Consider the following 21,131-nt stretch of genomic DNA (forward strand, 5'->3'; position numbering starts at 1 on the left):
GAGCGAAACTCCATCTCAAAAAAAAAAAAAATATATATATATATATACACACACAATAAAACAAATTACAACAGAAAGTATAAGAATTATAGTTGACATATTACTTTATTCTAGTAATCTTGAAAAATCAATTTCAAAAGTATAAGCAGCTATTCTCTTCAAAACCCCTACTCCCTGAATTTAATAACCACAGTGTCACATTGTTTAAATAATGGGTGTAAAAAGAAAAAGAACTACCATCTGTGGAACACTTGGAATGCACCCTGTACTTCATCTTCAAGGTGGCCCTACAGGATAGGCATCACTATCTCCCTTTCTCACCATGCTGTAAGTTCCTAGGAGGTAGGGACTGCATCTTACTCATCTTCGAATTTTTAATACCTAACACGTTGCCTGACATGTTCTTAGCGTTCAGTGAACACTTTTCTAATGAGACTCCATTTTATAGATGAAGCTCAGAGAGGTTAAAGCTCATGCCTCAGGGTCATGAAGTTTGTAAATAGCTGGACCAGTTTTTCAGCCTTAAAGCCTATACTCTTTCTACTGTATCATATGGTTTTTTGGTTTTTTTTTTTCCTCAGATGCCAAATTGTTGTTAGGTCTTTGAAAGTTTCATGAGTAACAGTTCTTTGCAGTGGAACTCTCTACCTTGGCCTTATTTTGAAACTCCTTAAATTAGTCATGGGGTCTTAGGGTAGAGAAAGCTGTAAGGGATTCTGGGAAGGGAGAAGGAGGAGTACTGGTCATGAAGATAAAACAAGTGTTTCAAGAATTTATATTTGAATCTGAAACTGCCTAAATAATGTTACATCTTTTAAATGTCTTCAGATGCCCATATGATTAACACTTGGAGCAGTTATTAGATTTATAGTCACTTTTTTCTCAATCAGCCAACACCAAAAGTATTTTTAATAGCACACAGAAGTTCATTAAGGCCTGATGTTTTACTCAAAAAGGTTAAATCCAGCTGACCTATTTAGAGGTTCCACCTCATAGGTAGATAGTGTGTGTGTGTCCACCTGCTTGATAGGCTGTTCATTTTAAACAGGGAGATTCAAAGCACATCCTTTTGAGTCCATCTGCAATTAAATGCCCATTCGGCATCTTATTGTATGTGCATTTTATTAAGCTAGTTAACTTGTACTACTCATCTGTAAAACAGAATAACACTACCTATTTTCCATGTTGTGAGAATTAAGTAAGATAATGCATTTAAAACTTTGCAGAGCCCGGATCATAATAAGTATTCCTAAAACTTAATAGCTGTTGTCATCTCAGTGAGCTGACGTAGGATCACAGCATCTGGAACCCTGGAGTCGGACTGCCTAGGCTTGAATTTCAATGCCGACACTAAATCTCTCGTGAGAATTTTTTATCTAAATAAAATGGAGCTGTTAGTAAGGCCTAATTCATAAGTGGTTGTTACAATTAAATGAGTTTATTGATTAGAAATAATTAGAACAGAATGTAGAGCAGAATTAGTGCTAAAAAAATGTCAGCTATTATTATTATTACCACTTCTCTAATGTGTAACTATCTTCATTTTAAACTGTGGTTTATTGGAATTCTTTTTTCTTTTTTTTTTTTTTTTTAAAGAGCGTTTCCCTTTGTTGCCCAGGCTGGAGTGCAGTGCCACCATCTTGGCTTACTGGGCTCAAGCAATTCTCATGTCACAGCCTCCTGAGTAGCTGGGATGACAGGCATGCCTTGTGATCGCAGGCTAATTTTTAATATTTTTAGTAGAGACTAGGTTTTGCCATGTTGGCCAGGCTGGTCTTGAACTCCTGACTTAAAGTGGCCTCCCAAAGTTCTGGTATTACAGATGTGAGCTGCCGCGCCTGGCCATTGGAATTCTTCTGTATTGCCATTTTCATTACTACTCAGTGTACCTTACAGAGCCCGTTGGGGATACCTATTCTCATAGAGATTTAATTTCTGCCTGTTAGGGATTAACAGCAGCTCTGTCACCTTCCATGGCATTTCACTAAAGCAAGAATTGATTGTGTTTCTTCTCCCTTTTCTTTGGCTCTTTGGATCTAAAGTCTATTGTTTTCTTGCCCTATCCAGAGCCCTGAAGATAACATTTAGCTGCCAGGGCTTTAAAAGAAGCACTAAAAGCACATTCAGGAAGCAGGAAGAGACCTGCAAAATGGAGTGCTCTCTTCTTTGCAGTGTATTCAGTAACCTTCTTTCTGTGACTGGCCTTCGGAGGCTCTCCTGGGCTGTCCCCTGATTCCACATTTTTACCCTCATTGTCACTGAGAAGAGAGAAAGAATATTTTTCTTTGCTCCAACAGATTAGAAAGCAGCACTGTGAGTTGTAAGAGGGCAAACTTTGGAGCCAGTTAGACCCAGACTCAAACCCCTGAAAAAACTGTAGGACCTTGGATAAGTTACTTAAGCCTTTGGAGCCTTGATTTTCTCAGATATAAAATGAGCATAATTTACTCATTAACTTTTTTTTGTTCCTTTCTAGGCTAGGTACTGTAGAAGCAGTGATGAATTAGTGGCCCCTGTCCTGGAGCTTGTTCTAAAGAAAGGATAAGTCCCATAAAAGAAGTGAGCAGGAGGTTGTGATGGAAAACAAATGGGCAGCTACTTTCATGTGGTCAGGAAAGGCTTTTCTGATCATTTAGCGTAAAGCTAAGCAAGGAGAGCCCTGGTAGAGGGGGGAAAATAGTCCAAAATCATGAGGCTGGACAGTGTGTTCATGGAACCTAAGAGAGGCCAATAAGGGTGGAAATGATAACACTTTCCTTACCCTCTCTAAAGAGTTCAGAGGTTCAAATAAGACACTCTTTGAAAGCTGTTGCTATCTATGTATTCTAGTTACCAAAAATATATATATATTTAAAAGTTAAGGATGAACTTGAATCAGTATTGTTTGAATTCTCTCTGAATTGCTCCTTCCCCCTTTTGAATTACAATTCTGTTTTATGTCTCTCTCAACAGCTTCATCTAATGCCATTTTTTTCCTTCACTTTATGAGCCAGTTCCTCGCCTTGTGCTGTCATTGTGACATTTGTGACATTTTCATTTGTGAAAACTCACTAACATCCCCTCGCTTTTTTAAACAAAAGACCAGATGTTAACTTTCCTGAATGAAATTCAAAATGCATCTGCAAGTAGGGCATGGTGGCATGCAACCTGTAGTCCAAGGTACTTGGGAGACAGGCCAGTTGATCACTTGAGGCCAGGAGTTCAAGGCTGCAGTGTGCAATGATTGCACCTGCACTCCAGCCTGGACAAAATAGCAAGACCCTGTCTCTGATAAAAGGAATGCAACTTCGGGTCCAAAGGCACTAGTGTTGAGCCTTCTCCACAGCCATGTTCCCTGGCAAAAGAAGTATAGTTGTTCCAGTATAGAAAATGTTATTTGGACATATGACATAAGCTGCACTGTTTGCGAAACTAAGAGTCACTGTGAAATATCTTTGTCTTGTACATGGCCAATGCAGAACCTGAAGACATAAATGTCTACTAGAGGGCTTCCCAAGTTCAAGTTCTATAAAACATAAGTTTAGAAATATATCTGCTAATATGTTACAGGTTATTCTTTGAAATAATACATGCAGCAGAGATGTTTACTCTGTTTGAATCCTGGTGGAGGGTCTTCTTTTCCCTATTTGAGATACAAGATTAGATATTAGAAGCATCAGTATACAGTTTATTGCAAATGAAAACTCTCATCACTAGCACCGAATGAACCACTGCAAGTGATGGAAGGGGGCTGTAGTTGGCCAAATGAATCCAATGACTCTGATCCCTTATGGGACATTAGAATCACCTGGTTCTACCCTCAGTGATTCTGATTTAACTGATCTAGCGATGAAGCCCAAATACTGCTAATCAGATAACTTCAGCTTTAGCCAGAGCAGAGACCCTCTGAGCCCTTCCACCATTGTTTGCTACTGTTACAATATAGAGGGGCTAGAATGGAGTTGTGTTACTCAGAAATCTGCAGCCAATTTGACAGTGATATTTGTCAACTTTGTGAACTGGATTGTGGGCCTCGGTTAGAACTTAGCCAGTTTGAGTCTAGTTCTCATCACCTCCTTCTTTATTCTAGTTCAGTACCCTTTTAATAAATGAAACAGTAAAGTCAGAGCAATGGACAGGTCTAAGCTTCTTGCAAGGCCAGATGTTTGTTAAAACACTTAGTATTTTAAGTTCCCAGAGTTACTGAGTTTTTTCACCACTCTTCTGGTTCTCCTCTGTGTGCCTGGAGTCCCTCTGTTAGCAGGCTCTGTGGCATCACATTCACCAGAGTTGTGTCCCCTAGACTTCTCTGCTGTTCTGATGCTGCCTATTGCCCATGCCCATTCAGTTTACTCCCCTAGAACCTCCACCTTAGATAAGATCTGATGTTCTGTTTGAGCCTTAGTGACTTAATGGGAAACTCTCCCAGAGATGATTGCATTTTAACAAGGAATACTGCCTTAATCTAAAGGGAAATGGATAATAACAGAATTTTGTGTATCAGCTATGTGGACACCATCAGAGGAGGTATTTTTCGAAGAATTGGTAATTGTAAAGATAGTTGTCCAGGTGCAGTGGTTCACACCTGTAATCCCAACACTTTGGGAGGCCGAGGAAGGAGGATCACTTGAGTCTAGGAGTTTGAGACCAGCCTGGGCATCATACTGAGACTTTGTCTCTACCAAAAAAAAGAAAAAAAAATTAGCTGGGCATGGTGTCACCTGCCTGTAATCCCAGCTACTCAGGAGGCTGAGACAGGAGGATTGCTTGAAACTAGGAGGTCCAGGCTGCAGTGATCCATGACTGTGCCATTGCACTCAGCCTAGGTGACAGAGCAAGACCCTGCCTCAAAATAAAATAGGTGACATTTATTGAACACTCACTGCATGCTAGGCACTTTACATACATTCTTTTTTAACTTCGATAACACCTTCACAAGGAAGTAGGTGTTAATCCCCTTTTTAGTGGGAAGAAGCCTGAAAGTCACATTAAGTGCTAAAGCCAACTATGCACCCAAGAAGGTAAAGTCGAGGGTCTTTGCTCTACTTGGAAATAGAGCACCAGACATTTGTCACGCATTGCCTAGTTCTATATTGCAGCAGAGATAGCATTGTTTTCCCTTGTGGTGGTGAGATAGCTTGAGACTCAGAAGAGCTAAGATACTTGCTTAGCTCTAAGATACTTGCTGTTTCACCCTTGGCGACAGAATGAGACCCTGCCTCAAAAAAAAAAAAAGTTTTACTTTAACCTAATGTTCTGCTGTTACTAGCTGTGACCTGAAGGCAGAGTTAACTTAACCTTTTGGTGCCTTATTTTCCTCATCTGTCAAGTAGTAAAATAGTGGTACTTAGTTTTAGGGTGATTGTGAGAATTAAGTGAACAAGTATATGTAAGACATATGGCACGGGGCCCAGCATGAGTAAATGCTGTGTTCTCATCAACATGATGATTCCCTCGCTTTAAAAACTACCCTTTCTGTGTGAGGATAATATAAGTCTCAACACATTTTTGTCTCAGCCACTCACTGCCCATTTTTTTTTATAAAATGCAATGAGAATATTTTTTAAAAAACATAAACTAGGGGCCTGGCACGACGGCTTATGCTTAATTCCAGCACTTTGGGAGCCTGAGGGGCGTGGATCACGAAGACATGAGTTTAAGACCAGCCTGGCCAACATGGTGAAACCCCATCTCTGTTAAAAATACAATTTAGCTGGGTGTGATGGCACAGGTGCCTGTAATCACAGCTACTTGGGAGGCTGAGGCAGGAGAATCGCTTGAACCTGGGAGGCAGGAGGTGTAGGTTGCAGTGAGCTGAGATCATGTCACTGCACTCCGGTCTGCATGACAGAGTGAGACTCCATCTCAAAAAATATGTATATACTATAGCTCAGATGTTTTACTATCAAATTAGTGCATTTTATACAAATATTCCAAATCTGAAGGTTTTTGTTTTAGGTACCTTTGTGGGATAACATGACATAAAGTGGCTATTGTAGCTAAATAGGAAATGTGAATTTAAAAATTCTTGAACTGGCCCAAACTCTATATACTAACAAATAGTAGGCGCTCAGTAAATACGTGCAGAAACACCTGCACGGATGACCATCTAGTTAGTAGGCGCTCAGTAAATACGTGCAGAAACACCTGCACGGATGACCATCTAGTTAGTAGGCGCTCAGTAAATACGTGCAGAAACACCTGCACGGATGACCATCTAGTAGGTGCTCAGTAAATACGTGCAGAAACACCTGCATGGATGACCATCTAGCGCATTCATTGGATGCGGCAGCATCAGCCCCAAGTCTTAGCAGCAGCCCCCAGTAAGCTCTTTTTCTATTTGCATTGTAGCATTGATTGTTTAATGTTGATTTCAGTGGAATATCCTCTCAAAAGTAAGGTAACAGCTTCCTTGCTACAATGAAAGACATTTTCTTGGAGCGCTCCATTTTCAAATATTTCTTTCTCACATGTATATATATACATTCTGCCAACCGGAAATGAGTCCCTTTATTAAAATGGTTGAGAGATACAGTGATAAATGTTTGGCAAAGAAAGAAAGTGGTTGCCAGGGTTAAGGGAATTCAGTCATCCACTCTCTGGAACGAATTACTTCAGTTAGATAATCTCTATTATATCTTCTCTGTCTGAAGGATCACACAAGGCTTGGGAGAGCTTGAGCTGTGGCTACAGAGTAGAAGTTTGGAATTTGGAACATGTATCTGGAGGGAAAATGAGGGAACTGGCCATTTAAAGGCAGTAAGAACCTGAAAAGGCAAAACAGTAAAGCTATATTTTGACTGACTTTGTAAGTTTTCCAAGGGCTTGTCTTGATAGGGAAACATTGTGATAAGTGAGAAGAGATTTGTTCAGAATTCAGCTTTGCCTTTTACTTTTTGGAAAACATAAGTTAGTTTACTTCACCTTCCTGATCCTTGGTTACCTCATTTATGAAATGGCTTTAGGAACAGTACCTAAGTAACAGAGTCATTGCAAAAATTAAATAATAGAAGAGATATAATGTACCTGGCAGTTTAGTGCTCAGTTTTTAAAAAAAAAAAAACTGTTACCTTTTATCTTTTTGGAAGGCCAAAAGCTAATAGTCTTGATTGTTAAAATTCTGGAGATAAGATCTCTCTGCAGTGGTAGGTGTTCAGCATGTACCTTAATTTCTTGCCAGGGGTTTGTTGTGGTTGTTGATTGTGTGCCAAAAATATATGTCCTGGTAGGGGACAGTAGGTGTCTAAAAAAGTATTGATTGAATGAAAACTTTGAAAATGACCATAATGGTCTGAGCAGCTCTGTTTTCAGGCACTAGCACAGGAAGTGAAGAGAGCTTTGTCGTTTTATTTTTACCTCTTTCCACATGTCAGCTTCGTCTTGGCGGGGTGAGGCCTATTTTCCAAGTAATTAATGATGTTCACTTCTTATTTGTAAAGCAGAGCAATTCAGTTTGATGATGGGAGGAAATAATTTCATTTCTGGGTACTAATTCCAGTAGCAGCTGTTTTCTGCTAAGTGAGAAATATGCCTGTGCTAACAACTTTACCCTTCCAGCAAAAACGCTGGAACCGTGGCACATGCTAAGATATTTAAAGACAAATGTGTGGTGTTTATTTTCTTTTAGGAAACACAGAAACATTAATTGGAATTGGTTCATTCTGTTTCTGTATGCATTTCTACTTACATGTTTGATGATTTTCCTAGCTGAACGGCCACTTTGTATTATATCAGAGGGATATATTCATCACTTCTCTTCATAAAATATACCCAGAGCTTCCCTAGTTGAAACATTTTCCAAAAAAGCTTAAATAGGTTTGCCTTTTGTCTGAAGATGTGTGGGGGAGGGGTATGTAAAATGAAGACATCTATGTATATTGTTAATTGGGAAAAATGGTCTGCAAAACAGTATATACAAGTTGAACCAACGTATGTCCAAAAAAAAAAACCAGACATCTCACGCATACATCTTGGTAAAATTAAGGTATTAACAATATTTATTGCTACATGTAAAACTGGGATTAACAACTAATGTTTGGTTTCTTCTTTGCACTATTTCTGTCTCATTTTCTTCTATAAATGTATCTTATTTTAATGAGAAGTAAAACCTGTAAAAGGACAAGCCTCAGAGTTTGAATGAACAAAGTTATAGAACCTTCATTTTTGAAAAGTGTCATAACTGCATTTGAAGAGGCTCTTCTAGCTTTTCAAAGAGATGCTGCTCAAGAGAGCCTTCAGGAGCTATGTGTCCCTCCCTCTAATCACCATTCAAAAGGTTCCTGGACTGAGTCATTCACATACTAGGGTAAAGGTTACTTGTGGAATGCTGCATTAAAAGTCTCCCTTTCTAGCTGTCTTAAGCCTCTGGCTACCAGCACCACTACTATAAGGCAGCTGTGATTCAGGCCCTTCTCATTTCATTGTTTATCTTCCTTACTCTCTCAGCTTCTCTCTACCTCTCCCACCAATTGCCCCTGTGAAATACAGGTCACTCCACTAATTAGCTTCCTCCAGTATATTGCCAGCATCATGGGTGGGAATGTGTGTTTCTTAGTGCGGCATGCAGCGTCTCCCTTCTTGTGTGCTCATCATCACCTCCTCCAGCTTGTCCTCTCCTATGCCCCAGTTTGAATTCATCACTTCTCTTCAGACTGCTCATACTTCATACTGCTTCATCACTGTTCCTCAACGCTTTCCAGTTTGTCTTCTAAAGTCCTCTCTAGAAGGTTGAGGCTGCCTGTGTGGAGCCTTGCCTACATGTTTGGTGCAAACCCTTGAGCTCAGGTCCCTGGGCCCCATACCTAGTCAGGTCAGTTTCCATAGATGCTTGATGGCACAGACCGTGTGTTTTTCGGATGTACTTGGAATGTGGTAGAGGCTTGATAAATATATGATGAATGATTTGGTAGGAATTCAAACTGCCTTCTAAAATTTCTCTTTTTCCCAATTATGAAAGTAAGTAGAGGAGAATCAAATAACCCAAGAAGATATTAAAACAGAAGTTAATCTTTGGAGCTTTTGCTTTATTGACTTTTAACCCTTACTATAACCAGGAGGAAATGTTCTTCTGTGCTGGGCATCCAGCTGTTATTCCCCAAGCTATATCAGATTTCTTTCTTTCCAAGCTGGACTGCAGAGTGAACGCAGAAGAGAATGAGTTGGGGCTCTGACCCATACAGACTATTTCCTTACTGGGAGAGCTTAGGAATGTTACTTAACCCCTCTGTGCCTTCATTTCTTCACTTAGTAAAAGCAACTAAAAAGACTTCCCTCACAGGTAGTACATGAGATAGCATATGATGTAAGATGCCTGGAATGTAGTCATTCATTTAGTAAATATTTATTGAGGGTTGGACATGGTGGTTCATGGCTATAATCCCAGCACTTTGGGAGGCCGAGGCAGGAGGATCACTTGAGGCTAGGAGTTTAAACCAGCTTGGGGAAGAAAGCAAGACCCCATCTCTACAAAAAACTAAAAAATTAGTCATGGTGAGGTGTACCTGTAGTCCCTGCTACGTGGGAGGCTGAGGCAGGAAGATGCCTTGAGGCCAGGAGTTCAAGGCTGCAGTGAGCCATGATTGCACCACTGCATTCTACCCTGGGCAACAGAGTGAGATCCTGTCTCTAAAAAAACCATATATTTTTAATTAGCTTCATGTGGCATGCACACATAGTACCAGTTACTAGGAAGGCCAAAGTAGAACAATTGCTTGAGCCTCAGTGGTCAAGTCTGCTGTGAGCCGTGATCTTGCTAGTACCTGATGTGTGCCAGGCACATTTTAATGAGAAAAAATGTGTGTGCCCTTAGGGGGAAGGAAGACAGGAAGCAAATAAGGAGTGATAAGAGCCAGAAAGAAAATACAGCAGGGTGTACAAGAATGGAACATGATGGGGAGGTGGTCAGGCCGGCACCGCCCTCTCTGAGGAGGTGCTGATTGATGAGAATCCTGCAAGAAGTAAGCAGAGCCTGCAGGAATGTGTGAGCAGCAGGAGGGACCAGTGACCCTCCTCAGCCAAAGGAACAACTCAGAGTGACAGGAGCTGAGTGCGAGAATGGGGCCTGCTGTTGGTGCCTGGAGGTCATGGCGCAGATGTGTGTTGATTCTGAGCAGTATGGGAATCAACAGCAAGGACTCAGTAGATACATAGATGTTTCCAGAGTTTCTCTTCTGTTTTGCTTTCTTTTTTCTCTCCTTAAACAATATGAAAGCCTTTCCTAAACTGTTCTACTGTGGTATAGCCCAGAGTAAATCATTTAGTTTTACTTTTAGTCTGCTGAAATCCCAGGAAAGATTATACTGTCTCTAATCAATATACCTATAAATTAGTACTAAATGTCAAGAAAGTGCCTTGAAATTTTGGAAAGTTTTGCAAACATCTGGTGTTACAATTATTACTGTAGTGATTTCCATGCTTCAAATGCCTTGGTCCTTCGACTTTTGTGGAACATACCACTCCCCTCTGGTATTCATGGGCTCAGCACTGGGTATGTCAGCTGCTTAGACAGTCAAAAATTGTGCATACTTGGCTCCTCAAAGTCACCTTTGGGATGATGGCTTTGTCAGATGCCTCACTGGCAGCTCAGTTTGGAGAAGAACACTGTGTAGGCAGGATGTTCCTGTGTCAAACGTAGTTCATGTTAACATAGGAAAAGTCAGTCTAGTAGATTTGACCAACTTCTAAGAGAATAAACATCATACGTCATCACCATTGAAGCTGTGGGTCAATCATGGAGTGACTTAAACTGTGTAAATTCCTTATCAGCAAAATACTTTGAAATAGTCCATGCTTAGAAATGAGAGGTGAGGAGGGAAAGGAACAGAAAAGGTAACTATTGAGTACTGGGCTTAATACCTGGGTGATAAAGTAATATGTACAGCAAACCCCTGTGACACATGCTTACCTATGTAACAAACATTCACATGTATTCCCAAACCTAAAAGGTTTTTTTTATTTGTTTGTTTTTAAAAGAAAGAAAGGAGAGCTGAGGCCTGAGGCCAGCATGTTGCCTCATGCATGCAATCCCACCGCTTGGGAAGGCTGAAGCAGACAGATTACTTGAGCTCGGGAGTTTAAGAGCAGCCTAGGCAACATGGCGAGACTCTGTCTCTACAAAAAATACCAAAAAAAAATTAGCCAGGTGTGACTGTGTGCATCCATAGTCGCAGCTACTTGGGAGGCTGAGCTTGGGGGATCACTTGAGTCCAGTAGGTTGAGACTGAATGATCCATGCTACTGCACTCCAGCCTGGCTGACAGAACGAGATCCCTATCAAAAAAAAAAACAGAGAGAGAGAAAGAAGTGAGAGGTGAATAGTGCTGTTTAACTTGCCTGAATGCAGTTAATACTCAGCTGAGTGGTTTTTGTTTTTTTTTTTTTAAGATTTCATATCTGTTCTTGGTTGTATCTGTTGGTAAGATTGTTCAGAAACACCGGAGAAACCTAGATTTAGGGAGAATTAAAAAAATAAAGTTAACCTTCTGTCACGTTCAAATGTGAATAGTGTCTAAAAATTATTAAATTTTTCTTTTTTTTTTTTCTTTTGAGACAGTCTTGCTTGGCTTACTACAGCATCCACCTTTCAGGCTCATGCAATTCTCCTGACTCAGCCTCCTGAGTAGCTGGGATTACAGGCATGCAACACCACACTTAGCTAAATTTTGTATTTTTAGTAGAGACAGGGTTTTGCCACATCGGCCAGGCTGGTCTCAAACCCCTGCCGTCAAGTGATCCACCTGCCTCAGCCTCCCAAAGTGCTGGGATTACAAGCATGAGCCACTGCACCTGACCAGCTTAAAAAATCATTAAATTTTTCAAAGACAGTTCTTCTCTACATAAGAAACCTGAAACCTCTTGTTATGCATAATCAGATTAAGCTTGGGAAGTTCTTCCTATGTCTTGTGCAGATCATCTTCTACAATTTGAGTACATTTCTTTTCATCTGAGCTAGTGGAAGACAGCTGCCCAACCTTCGCGATAACAACCTTCTTATACTTGAAGATGGTCATTAAGTCACCCCCTAGCTTTCCCTCCTCTATACTAAGTAATGCCTCTTACTCATCTTCAGAGTTTCTATTTTTCCACCCTTTTAATCATCTCTTGATCTCCCCAAGCTTTTCTGCAACCTTCTTTAAATGCAGGTTCCAAATTGGAACATAATATCGTAGCAAGAGTTCTCACCATTAACTGGGTCGCTACTTTTTCAGGTGGTCATATGTTATTGTCATTTATATGAGAAAGTCAGCAATTTATTCACATCCAAAAAGATGAGATGTAAAACTAACAGTTCCTTTTACAGTAGGCTGAGCCTGCTTTGTGGCTACATATTCTGATTTTGGAGTCTGAGGCCTTTAGCAACTCAAACTTCAGCTGTTTTCTAAGAAAAATTTGCAGACCCACAAGCTCCTGCTCCCCTTCTAGGTTTGTTGACAAGTTCTAGAGTACAGGAATCTTCCCAAGCACTGTTTCCTCTTAGGCAAAATTATCTTGTACTTGACTTCTGGTTCCATTTCTAAATCAAAGGTACATGCATTGAACACGGAGTCTCCTGGGTCTCTCACTTCCTCTCACAAAGTAGTTTGCTTTGGAATAGATACATATGGGACAAAGGGCATTGTTTTCTATGTCTAATGTCATTGAAATAACAGAGGGAGAAAGATCTTGAAAATGGTCCAGAGAGCACAGAAAGGTAAACAGAAATGTTTAATGCCTATTACTTAGGAGAGGTGACAGTGTGTCATTGAAGTTGTCTTGATTGTATGCCATCTCTGCTATTCCACTTTGATTGGCTTACTGATGCGACTTGTCTCTAACTCCCTTCCCCTCTCTTTTCCCTAAAAATTGTAATTCCTCAGCTGCAGATGCACCTGGTACTAGGATTTTGAGAACCACAGTTCTCAGTTGAGACAGGGATATAGGTCCACCTAAAGAGTTTTATTGCTTATTTCTGCAGGCTTCTCAAGTTCGAGCACAGCCCAGCCCGGGCACTCAGACATTTCATACCTTGGTCAGCTTCTGCAGCAAGGAGGAATCCTTGTCCAGCATGTGACCTTGGACATAGGCAGGCAGGAGAGTGTTTTGCCCAGTGTTAATATGTGGCAAGACTTCTAAGTTAGCATGACTATCTGGATACTGTAGGGTCTGTTTTATATGTGTGACCAAGAGATTTCCTGATAAGTTATATTAAATCCTTCTCATATTTTCTCTCCCCAGATATTGGGGTTCATTAAGCATTGCCTCACAGATAGTAATTGTCATTGTACTTCTGAGAGAAGCAATGTAGATTTTGCATGACAACCAAAATTTGTCGAATTCATGGATATCTGGGATATCAGTTTGGGGATGATTAATTGCTGGGATCATTTTGAATGAATAAATGCAATATAGCTTAGCTACATTTCACACTAAGATACAGTGTTAAAAGTGTCAACTGTATGTGCTTAGGTATGTGTAGGTTTCAGAAAGGTACATTTCCATGAATCATGCCCACTGTTCATTGGAAGTAAGGTGAATTATTTTTTATTCCATTCTGAAAAATCACCAGGATATTTATGCACAGTTTAAAGACATTTAGTAGGACACCTAATTTTTTCCCCCATCTTTAATGAGATTCAGAATTCAAGTGGGATAAATAAAACTTTACTAAACTTACCAGCTTATATTTGAGGGCAGAAACTTATAGATCTGATGTCTTCTTGCGGTAAACTTTGAACAATGCTCAGGTGTCTCTTTCTTCGTTGCTGAAAATATATTTTTGTGCCACCGAGCAGCCCTTCTGAACTGCATACCTGCCCTGCAGGGCACTGAGCCTGCAGACAAGAGAGTAGAGCTGCATGTAACTTCTCCATTTTCCCTTTTTTTCCAGTCTAACAGGCAACCAGCTAAGTTGAACCTTCTCACCTGCCAAGTAAAACCTAATGCCGAAGACAAAAAATCTTTTGACCTGATATCACGTGAGTCCTTTTTCTCTCTCTGAGTTGATTATTGTGGCTTCTAACACCTGCACATTTTTATTCTCCAGGTATTTAAACAGCAGCTTTTCCAAGCAAGGCTCCCCAGAGTTGGCATTTGAACAGGTTCTTGTTATTCCTGCATGTGCAGCTCTGGAAAGATGCCCCAGGTCTCTGAATTTCCACTGAGCCCACCTGCAGTTGACAAGGCATAGCAGTGTCAGATCTGACCAGCAATAGAATAGAATCTAGTATTTGTGCATTGAACTAGACAGTGCCTGACTGTGAGTACACAGCTTTGTCCCCTTGGAAAGATGTTTCTAAGTATATTCCCATTTCTCTCTTAGATCTACTGAATCACAGTTGTTGGTATAAGGCCCAGATATAGTTTAAACAAACAAACAAAAAAGCCCCTAGGTGATTGTAACGTGCGCCTGTGGTTAAGAAGCACTGATATAGACTTGGGAATGCAGCTATGCCAATATATATGTACAACGAATTTGCTCAGAGTTATATCCCTGCAAAATCTGGCTCTTAATGGAAAAATTATTTCTTTGCTTCCAAGGAGAATTGGCTTCAACCTTCATGAATTGATGGCACTGCACCCTATCACTTTTCTACTTCATGGTTCAGAGTTTGTTTTTCTCTTGTGATGAGAGAGCATAATGAGCTACCCATCCCACAGCCTGTAGCCTGTGCTCTCACAGTGTGTAGAAAGTTGGGGGAAAATGTTTTTCCTCTAGGCCAGCTTCCATGGGTATGCTTATCGACCCACACTGTAGCTGAGAGGACTTCTCTTTCTAAAGAGAGGATGACAGTACCAGTGAATATCCTGAAATCCTGCAACACTCATCTTAAATAGCCCTCCTTCTCTGTCACAGCCCAGCATGGCAGGCCAACAGCCAAAGTGGATGATCTGTGTATAGAAGCACAGAAATATTTTCCTGACCTTTGAAATCCTTTTGTTGCAATTGTGTGAATGGAAGCTCAGGAGTCCTGACCCAAAAGATGGAATCAGTCATGAGGCTCTTTAGATACAGTGTAAGCTGTATTCTGCAGCATCTGTATGAAGTTTAGATTCCCCGTGATTTTCATGACCAAGAGATTTCTTGAGTTATTGGTAAGAAAGAAATATGAAAATTTGGAATTATTTTATGACTTCAAAAAGCCAAGAATCCCTAGTTATGAGAATATGTAGGTTATTAATAATAGTTGTCAGTTACAGAGCATCTGTTACATGCCAAGTGGAAAAAAAAAAAAAGCATTATTGCTAATCCTCACAAAAGCCTTACCAGTTTTCCATTTACAGAAGGAAAAACTGAGACTCCAAGAGGTCCAGTGAGCTACACAAGGTCACACAGCAATAAAGCAGAGACCCAACCAAAGCTCTCAGGCACTGCCACCCATGGCATGTTCTTTATTGTTTTGTTTTGGTTTTTGTTTGTTTTTGAGACAGGGTCTCACTCTCACCGAGGCTGGAGTCCAATGGTGGCAACCAGAGTTCACTGCAGCTTCAGCTTCCCGGGCTGAAGTGATCCTTCTTCTTCAGCCTCCCAAATAGCTGGGACCACAGGTGCATGCCACCATACCTGGATCATTTTTAATTTTTTGGTGGAGGCAGGGTCTCCCTATGTTGCTGAAGCTGGTCTTGAACTCCTAGGCTTAGGCACCCTCCTGCCTCGGCCTCCCAAAGTGTTGGGATTACAGCCATGAGCATGGTGTGTTCTTTGACATTCACATTGTCTCTCTCCCCAGGAGAGATGAAGGGTATGAATGCCTAGCCTGTCACACAGGAAGTGCTCGGGATGTATTAGTTTGACCTGAATATGTTGAAGCTTTCTTGAAATCCTGAATTTTAAGAAAGAACTTCCCTCATGTACACCTGCCCAAAGTATCCAAGTTAGGGCACACCTTCCCTTACCTAGATAGCAGAGATTGAGCCCTTCTTCCCTGCAACCTGATTTATCCAGAGAGTAGCCCCAACATCTGGGGCACAGTATGCTTAGTGTTGGGGGTGTTGGGGCTACTCTGTAGGTAAGTCAAGACCAGTGGAGAACAGTAAATGAATCATTTCTGAAAAGGAGATTTAAAAAAAAAGAAAGCACAGTAACAGTTGAATTGAAAATGAAACAGAAAATGCTGAATTAGCGGGCACTCTCCAGTTTTTCAGGAAAACCCATTTGGATCAAATAGGACCTTCCCCTCTCCTCACTGTTTATTCAAAAGTGGTTCCAGGTGTTTGCATGGTATTTGTGGTTATTTTATCGTATTCTTGTTGCACTTAAGAAAAATAATCTTGACAGAATGAATCATGTAGCTATTTTATTGCTGTGTTACCTTGTACAAGTCACTGAACCTTTTGGATCCTCAGTTTTTTCATCTGTAAAATGAAACACAGAAAAGACTTTTGTGAAGATTAGCAATAATATACACAAGGCACCTGGCTGATACTGCTGTAAAACTAAAATAACATTAAAATCCTACTTTTACTGGGTTGTTTTTTCCAGGAACTTAAATTTCTGTTATACCTGAAAGAACCCTGCTTTTCATGGTTTCACTTATTTTTCTTTTTTTTATTTTAGATAATAGAACATATCACTTTCAGGCAGAAGATGAGCAGGACTATGTAGCGTAAGTAGTTTTGAAATAATGGTGCCATGCCTTGGATTGAAAAAGCACCTCTCTCTTTACAATATACATCAACGTTTTCCTTTAATTTGTAAGAACTTTTCCTGGTGCCTCCACACTTCTTTCTCACCCGTGGGCTGTCCCATGTTGCTCTTCTCTCTGTCTGTGGTTCTCCCTCTTGTCTACTCAGTAACTTCTGGTACCTCCAGCAAGATTCTGCTTTAGCCCCACCCTCTCTGGGGTTATTGCTCCCTACTCTCTGCACGTGGCCTCTTCATACCCCTCTGTGACCCTCTGGTGCATGTCTGCAGCCCTGTAGAAAAGAAACCAAGAGCTTTTTGAGGGCAAGACTATGCCTTATGCATGTTTTAATCACATTCCTTGCCCTCAGGAGGGGCCTTTGCTCAGTTTTTGGTGGCCAAACATATCAGCCAGCCTACCTGGACACTTGACCATTACTGTTAAGAGAAGCAGGAGAGCCGGGTTCTGAAGGAAGGAACCTGGCAGGTGGTGCCTTTCACTGGGGTAGACAGTCAATTAAAGGGAACCTGATAAAGTGGCCAGGACCGGACCAGGTTTGGTATCACTGGAGTCCTGCAATAACCTGACCAGGTATGCAACCTTAGACAGTCCCTGGCCCCTTTTTAAAAACACTATCCCTGGTCCTGAGCCGTCTTTATGCCATCTTCTTTCTTATAGCCTAGACTGAAAAAGGCAATGTGTGACTATTATCTCAGCTGCTTGGGAAAGGGATGTTTTGGTTAAAGTGGGCTATTGGTGTTTACTTTTTTTTTTTTTCATTATTTCTAATGAGTACTTGGGGTAATTTGGACCGAGTTTCATAAACTGTCAAACTTCCTTTTCCATCAGTGGCACACAGTAAGTGCTATGTTCCTATCATTTCTTTCCTCTTTTATTTCTGGAGGGTCACAGAATTCTTCTCATACCCTTTTTGCCTTACACTCACCTTTTTCTCTCTTCCACTTGCTTACTTGCTTTGCTATTGCTCATATACACACAGTCTTCTCTGGGGAATTTTACTCTTTTCCCATTTCAAAGAAGAAATGATAAAGGATCAGAAAGAGAATAGAACATGGGTAGAAAAGATACAGAGATGGATGGAACAGTGTGGGGAAAGAAAGCTGAGAGAGAGGGTAGAGAGACAAAGGAAAAGGTGGAGAAAGGTCTAATTAGCTATTCATTATTTGAATATTTAATGAATGCCAGCTGTATGACAAGACTATGCAAAGCCTTGAGAATACATTAAATTAGATGGAGCCCCTGCCCTGAAGGAACTGCATCTCTACTGAAGGAGGCTGTCAGTGTGATATAGTGCAGGTGCTAATTGTAAGGAGAGGAGACCATGAGCTGAAGGAACAGACTCGAGGCATACACTGTCATGGCTTCCTGGGGTTGTTGCTCAGAGATGACTTCCCAGAGGAAGGTAAGCCTGAGCTGGCTCACGAACTTAAGGGAAGGTTGTGAATACTCTGCACTCCAAGTAGGAGGCTCTGATGGCTCAGAAGCAGCAGGAGGATGGAATAGGAAGGAAGTGATTGATGACTTGGTGTTGTGGGTATAGAGTTGGTGGACTAGAAAAGTGACTAGAAATCAAATGGGAAAGGAAGAAGTCAGAGAGGGCTGTCCTTCCACCCACAGATTCAGGGAGAGGTACTGTTTATAATGAAAATGGTAATATTTATTGAGATGTTACTCTCTTATTAATCCTTATAGCCCTGAATTTTGTCCCTAGTTTGTAAATGAGGAAACAGAGGCACAACATGCCCATGGTAACAGTCCTAGTAAGCCAGGATTTGAACCCAGACAGGATTCCACGGTCACGTTAGAATATTGTTTCTCCTTCTATGATTTCATTCTCTCCTCCTTGTTTCCCTTTCTCAAAGCCCTAAGTGGAACACAGGTGAGTAATTTGGGTGAGGCAGGGAACACAGCCACTTTGTCTTTGTTCCCTTGTGACTCAAACTCAGGCCTTCAGTATTTTATTTACTCTTAGGACTTACAGGTAATTCAGTCCCCGTTTTGTTAGATATTGGTTTCCTGCCCATGAGGTTTAACATTTTTTAGTAAAAGAAATACTTGGCCTATCTTGAAGCTGTACATTTTGCACTTTGCAGTTTTGTTTTGTTTTTGAGACAAGGTCTCACTCTGTCACACACACTGGAGTGCAGTGGCGTGATTATAGCTCATTTGCAGCCTGTCTCCCAGGCTCAAGTGATCCTCCTGATTCAGCCTTCCAAGTAGCTAGTGCTACAAGCATTCATCACCGTGTCCAGCTAATTTTTTTTTTTTGTCAGTAGCCATGAGGTCTTGCTGTTGTTACCCAGGCTGGTCTCAAACTCCTGAGCTCAAGCCATCCTTCCACCTCGACCCCACAAAGTGCTGGGATTACAGACATGAGCTACAGTGCCCAGCCTGCATTCTCTTTGGGTGCTGATAGTGAGAGGGGAACTTTGTTCTGAGTGATGTGGGAGGTAATGGCAGTCCACAAAGAAAGCACATGCCCCAGAGGGAAGCCATAGTTCTTCACTTACCTCCAGGTTACAAAGAGACAGTTTTCACTACATTGAGTTTATTTTTCATATGAAAGTTTGAAGAAATTGAATGAAAAAAATTCCTTTTCACTGAGGAAAGTATACAAAGAGCAGATGCATATTAGACTCATTTGGCTTCTAATCCAGCCTCTGCTGGCTAGTGGTTTTAAAAAAAAAAAAAAAAAAAAGACGAGGTCTCTCTATGTTGCCCAGTCTGGACTTGAACTCCTAGGCTACAACAATCCTCCCGCTTCAGCGTCCCAATAGCTACAACTACATACATTCACTACTGTTGTTAGTGGCTTCTTAACCTTAGGCACATCATCTGGCTTCAGTCTTCTCATCAGTAAGATGGGATTATGTACCTCAATTGCAGGATTTTGAGAGGATAAGATATGTAAAGCCCTTAGCACAGTGCCAAGTAATTTTTTATCTTCTAAAACTCAAAGGGACTTTTAAAGTATTAAAATACAATTATGCATTCTTTATGCTTTTGAGTATGCTTGTTACTTGAAAATAATTTAAAAGTTTAAAAATACTGTCATAAATGATCACTGTGATTCTTGGTCCTTTTGAAATGTAGCCATTTCATTCCACCAAATTTGAATTAATTTCTTTAGAAAATTATCCTTTAAATATATTTTCTTCTGATTATCATAACAAACCTCTTTATTTGTCATGAGCTCCTGAGTAAAGAGGCAAATGGAAGGAACTCTGATAAAGTGAGTCAACAAGTATTTTCTTATCTCCATCTGGTCTGACACAATCCAGCCTAGGACCTTAGGCAAGTCATATAACTTCAGTTTCCTCATGTATAAAGTATTATCAACCCTAACCGAGAGGCATGTTGGAAGATTCTATAGGTTGAATATCCCTTATTTGAAATGCTTGGGACCACAAGTGTTTTGGATTTTGAATTTGGGGTGCTCAATCTGTATGTCAAAAAGTTGTAAGTATTGGGTACGTGCTGAATACTGGACAATATCAGTCAAATTCTATAATGCCTGAAGAAAGCAAAATAGAGGCTTTGCAGTCAAGTGAAAAATCCAGTAACAACAGTGTTGCTGATAGAATGCAGTGGTCAGTCCTGTTGAATCCAGGTTCTTGAGTTGTTTTTAACAAAACAATTTCTAGTTTCTAACTTGAGATTAACTGATAGAAAAAATACTGTTTAATCATCTAAAAGTTACAAAATCCCCCCGTTCCTGCCATGTCAAATCCCTAGACTGTTGGTTTTGAAATGTTCATAAACTTCTACTGCATTACAGAAGTTAGTTGTATTTCTCCCAACATACTGAAGGTGAGCGCCACCTAGAGTCAAGGTGTGACTTGCATTATTCACATACTCCAAAAACATAATGTTTTTTAATTATTATGCTATCACTATTATTCAAAGCCTTTTGTATAGTGCTTTGTTTCATATTCATTTTATTGAGTGATATATGAAAAAATGAGAGATTTGGTTCTAAACCTTTATATTGCCTGTTGAGAATAAGCATTAGCTATCGATGTAGTAACTAAGAAAACAAAACTACAGTGGTTTGGAAATGTTCTTCATTTTCTTTTTAAAAAATAAATTTGGCAGCCAGGCTCAGTGGCTCACGCCTATATTCCCAGCACTTTGGGAGGCCAAAATGGGTAGATCACCTGAGGTCAGGAGTTCAAGACCAGCCTGACCAACATGGAGAAACCCCATCTCTACTAAAACACAAAATTAGCAGGCATGGTGGCACATGCCTGTAATCGCAGCTAATCCAGAGGCTGAGGCAGGAGAATCGCTTGAAGCCAGGAGTCGGAGGTTGTGGTGAGCCAAGATTGTGCCACTGCACTCCAGCTTGGGCAACAAGAGCGAAACTCTGTCTCAAAAAAGAAATGAGAAGAAGAATAAAAAGTAAACTTGACTTTTTCCTCATTCATGAAAGTAATACAAGCTCATTATAGTTTTGAAAAATTATAGAAAGCACAAAGTTGAGCAATTCCTCTATCATTTGTTTTCTGCAGAAAATTACTCAGAGACAACCAC

The 21,131-nt window shown here is 40.5% G+C and overlaps 1 protein-coding gene across 4 annotated transcripts in view; it reads left to right on the forward strand.

Annotated features, from left to right (window-relative positions):
• Positions 1-21,131, forward strand: part of ASAP1 (ArfGAP with SH3 domain, ankyrin repeat and PH domain 1) — a 405,687-nt gene that overhangs the window by 302,153 nt on the left and 82,403 nt on the right. For all 4 annotated transcript variants that reach the window (XM_017965593.4, XM_008983260.5, XM_078353182.1 and 1 more), the window contains 2 exons: positions 13,844-13,931; positions 16,511-16,559. In XM_017965593.4, coding sequence (XP_017821082.1) covers positions 13,844-13,931; positions 16,511-16,559 — 137 coding nt within the window. The remainder of the gene's footprint in view (positions 1-13,843; positions 13,932-16,510; positions 16,560-21,131) is intronic.

The sequence above is a fragment of the Callithrix jacchus genome, chromosome 16, assembly GCF_049354715.1.
Source record: "Callithrix jacchus isolate 240 chromosome 16, calJac240_pri, whole genome shotgun sequence".
Taxonomy (NCBI): domain Eukaryota; kingdom Metazoa; phylum Chordata; class Mammalia; order Primates; family Cebidae; genus Callithrix; species Callithrix jacchus.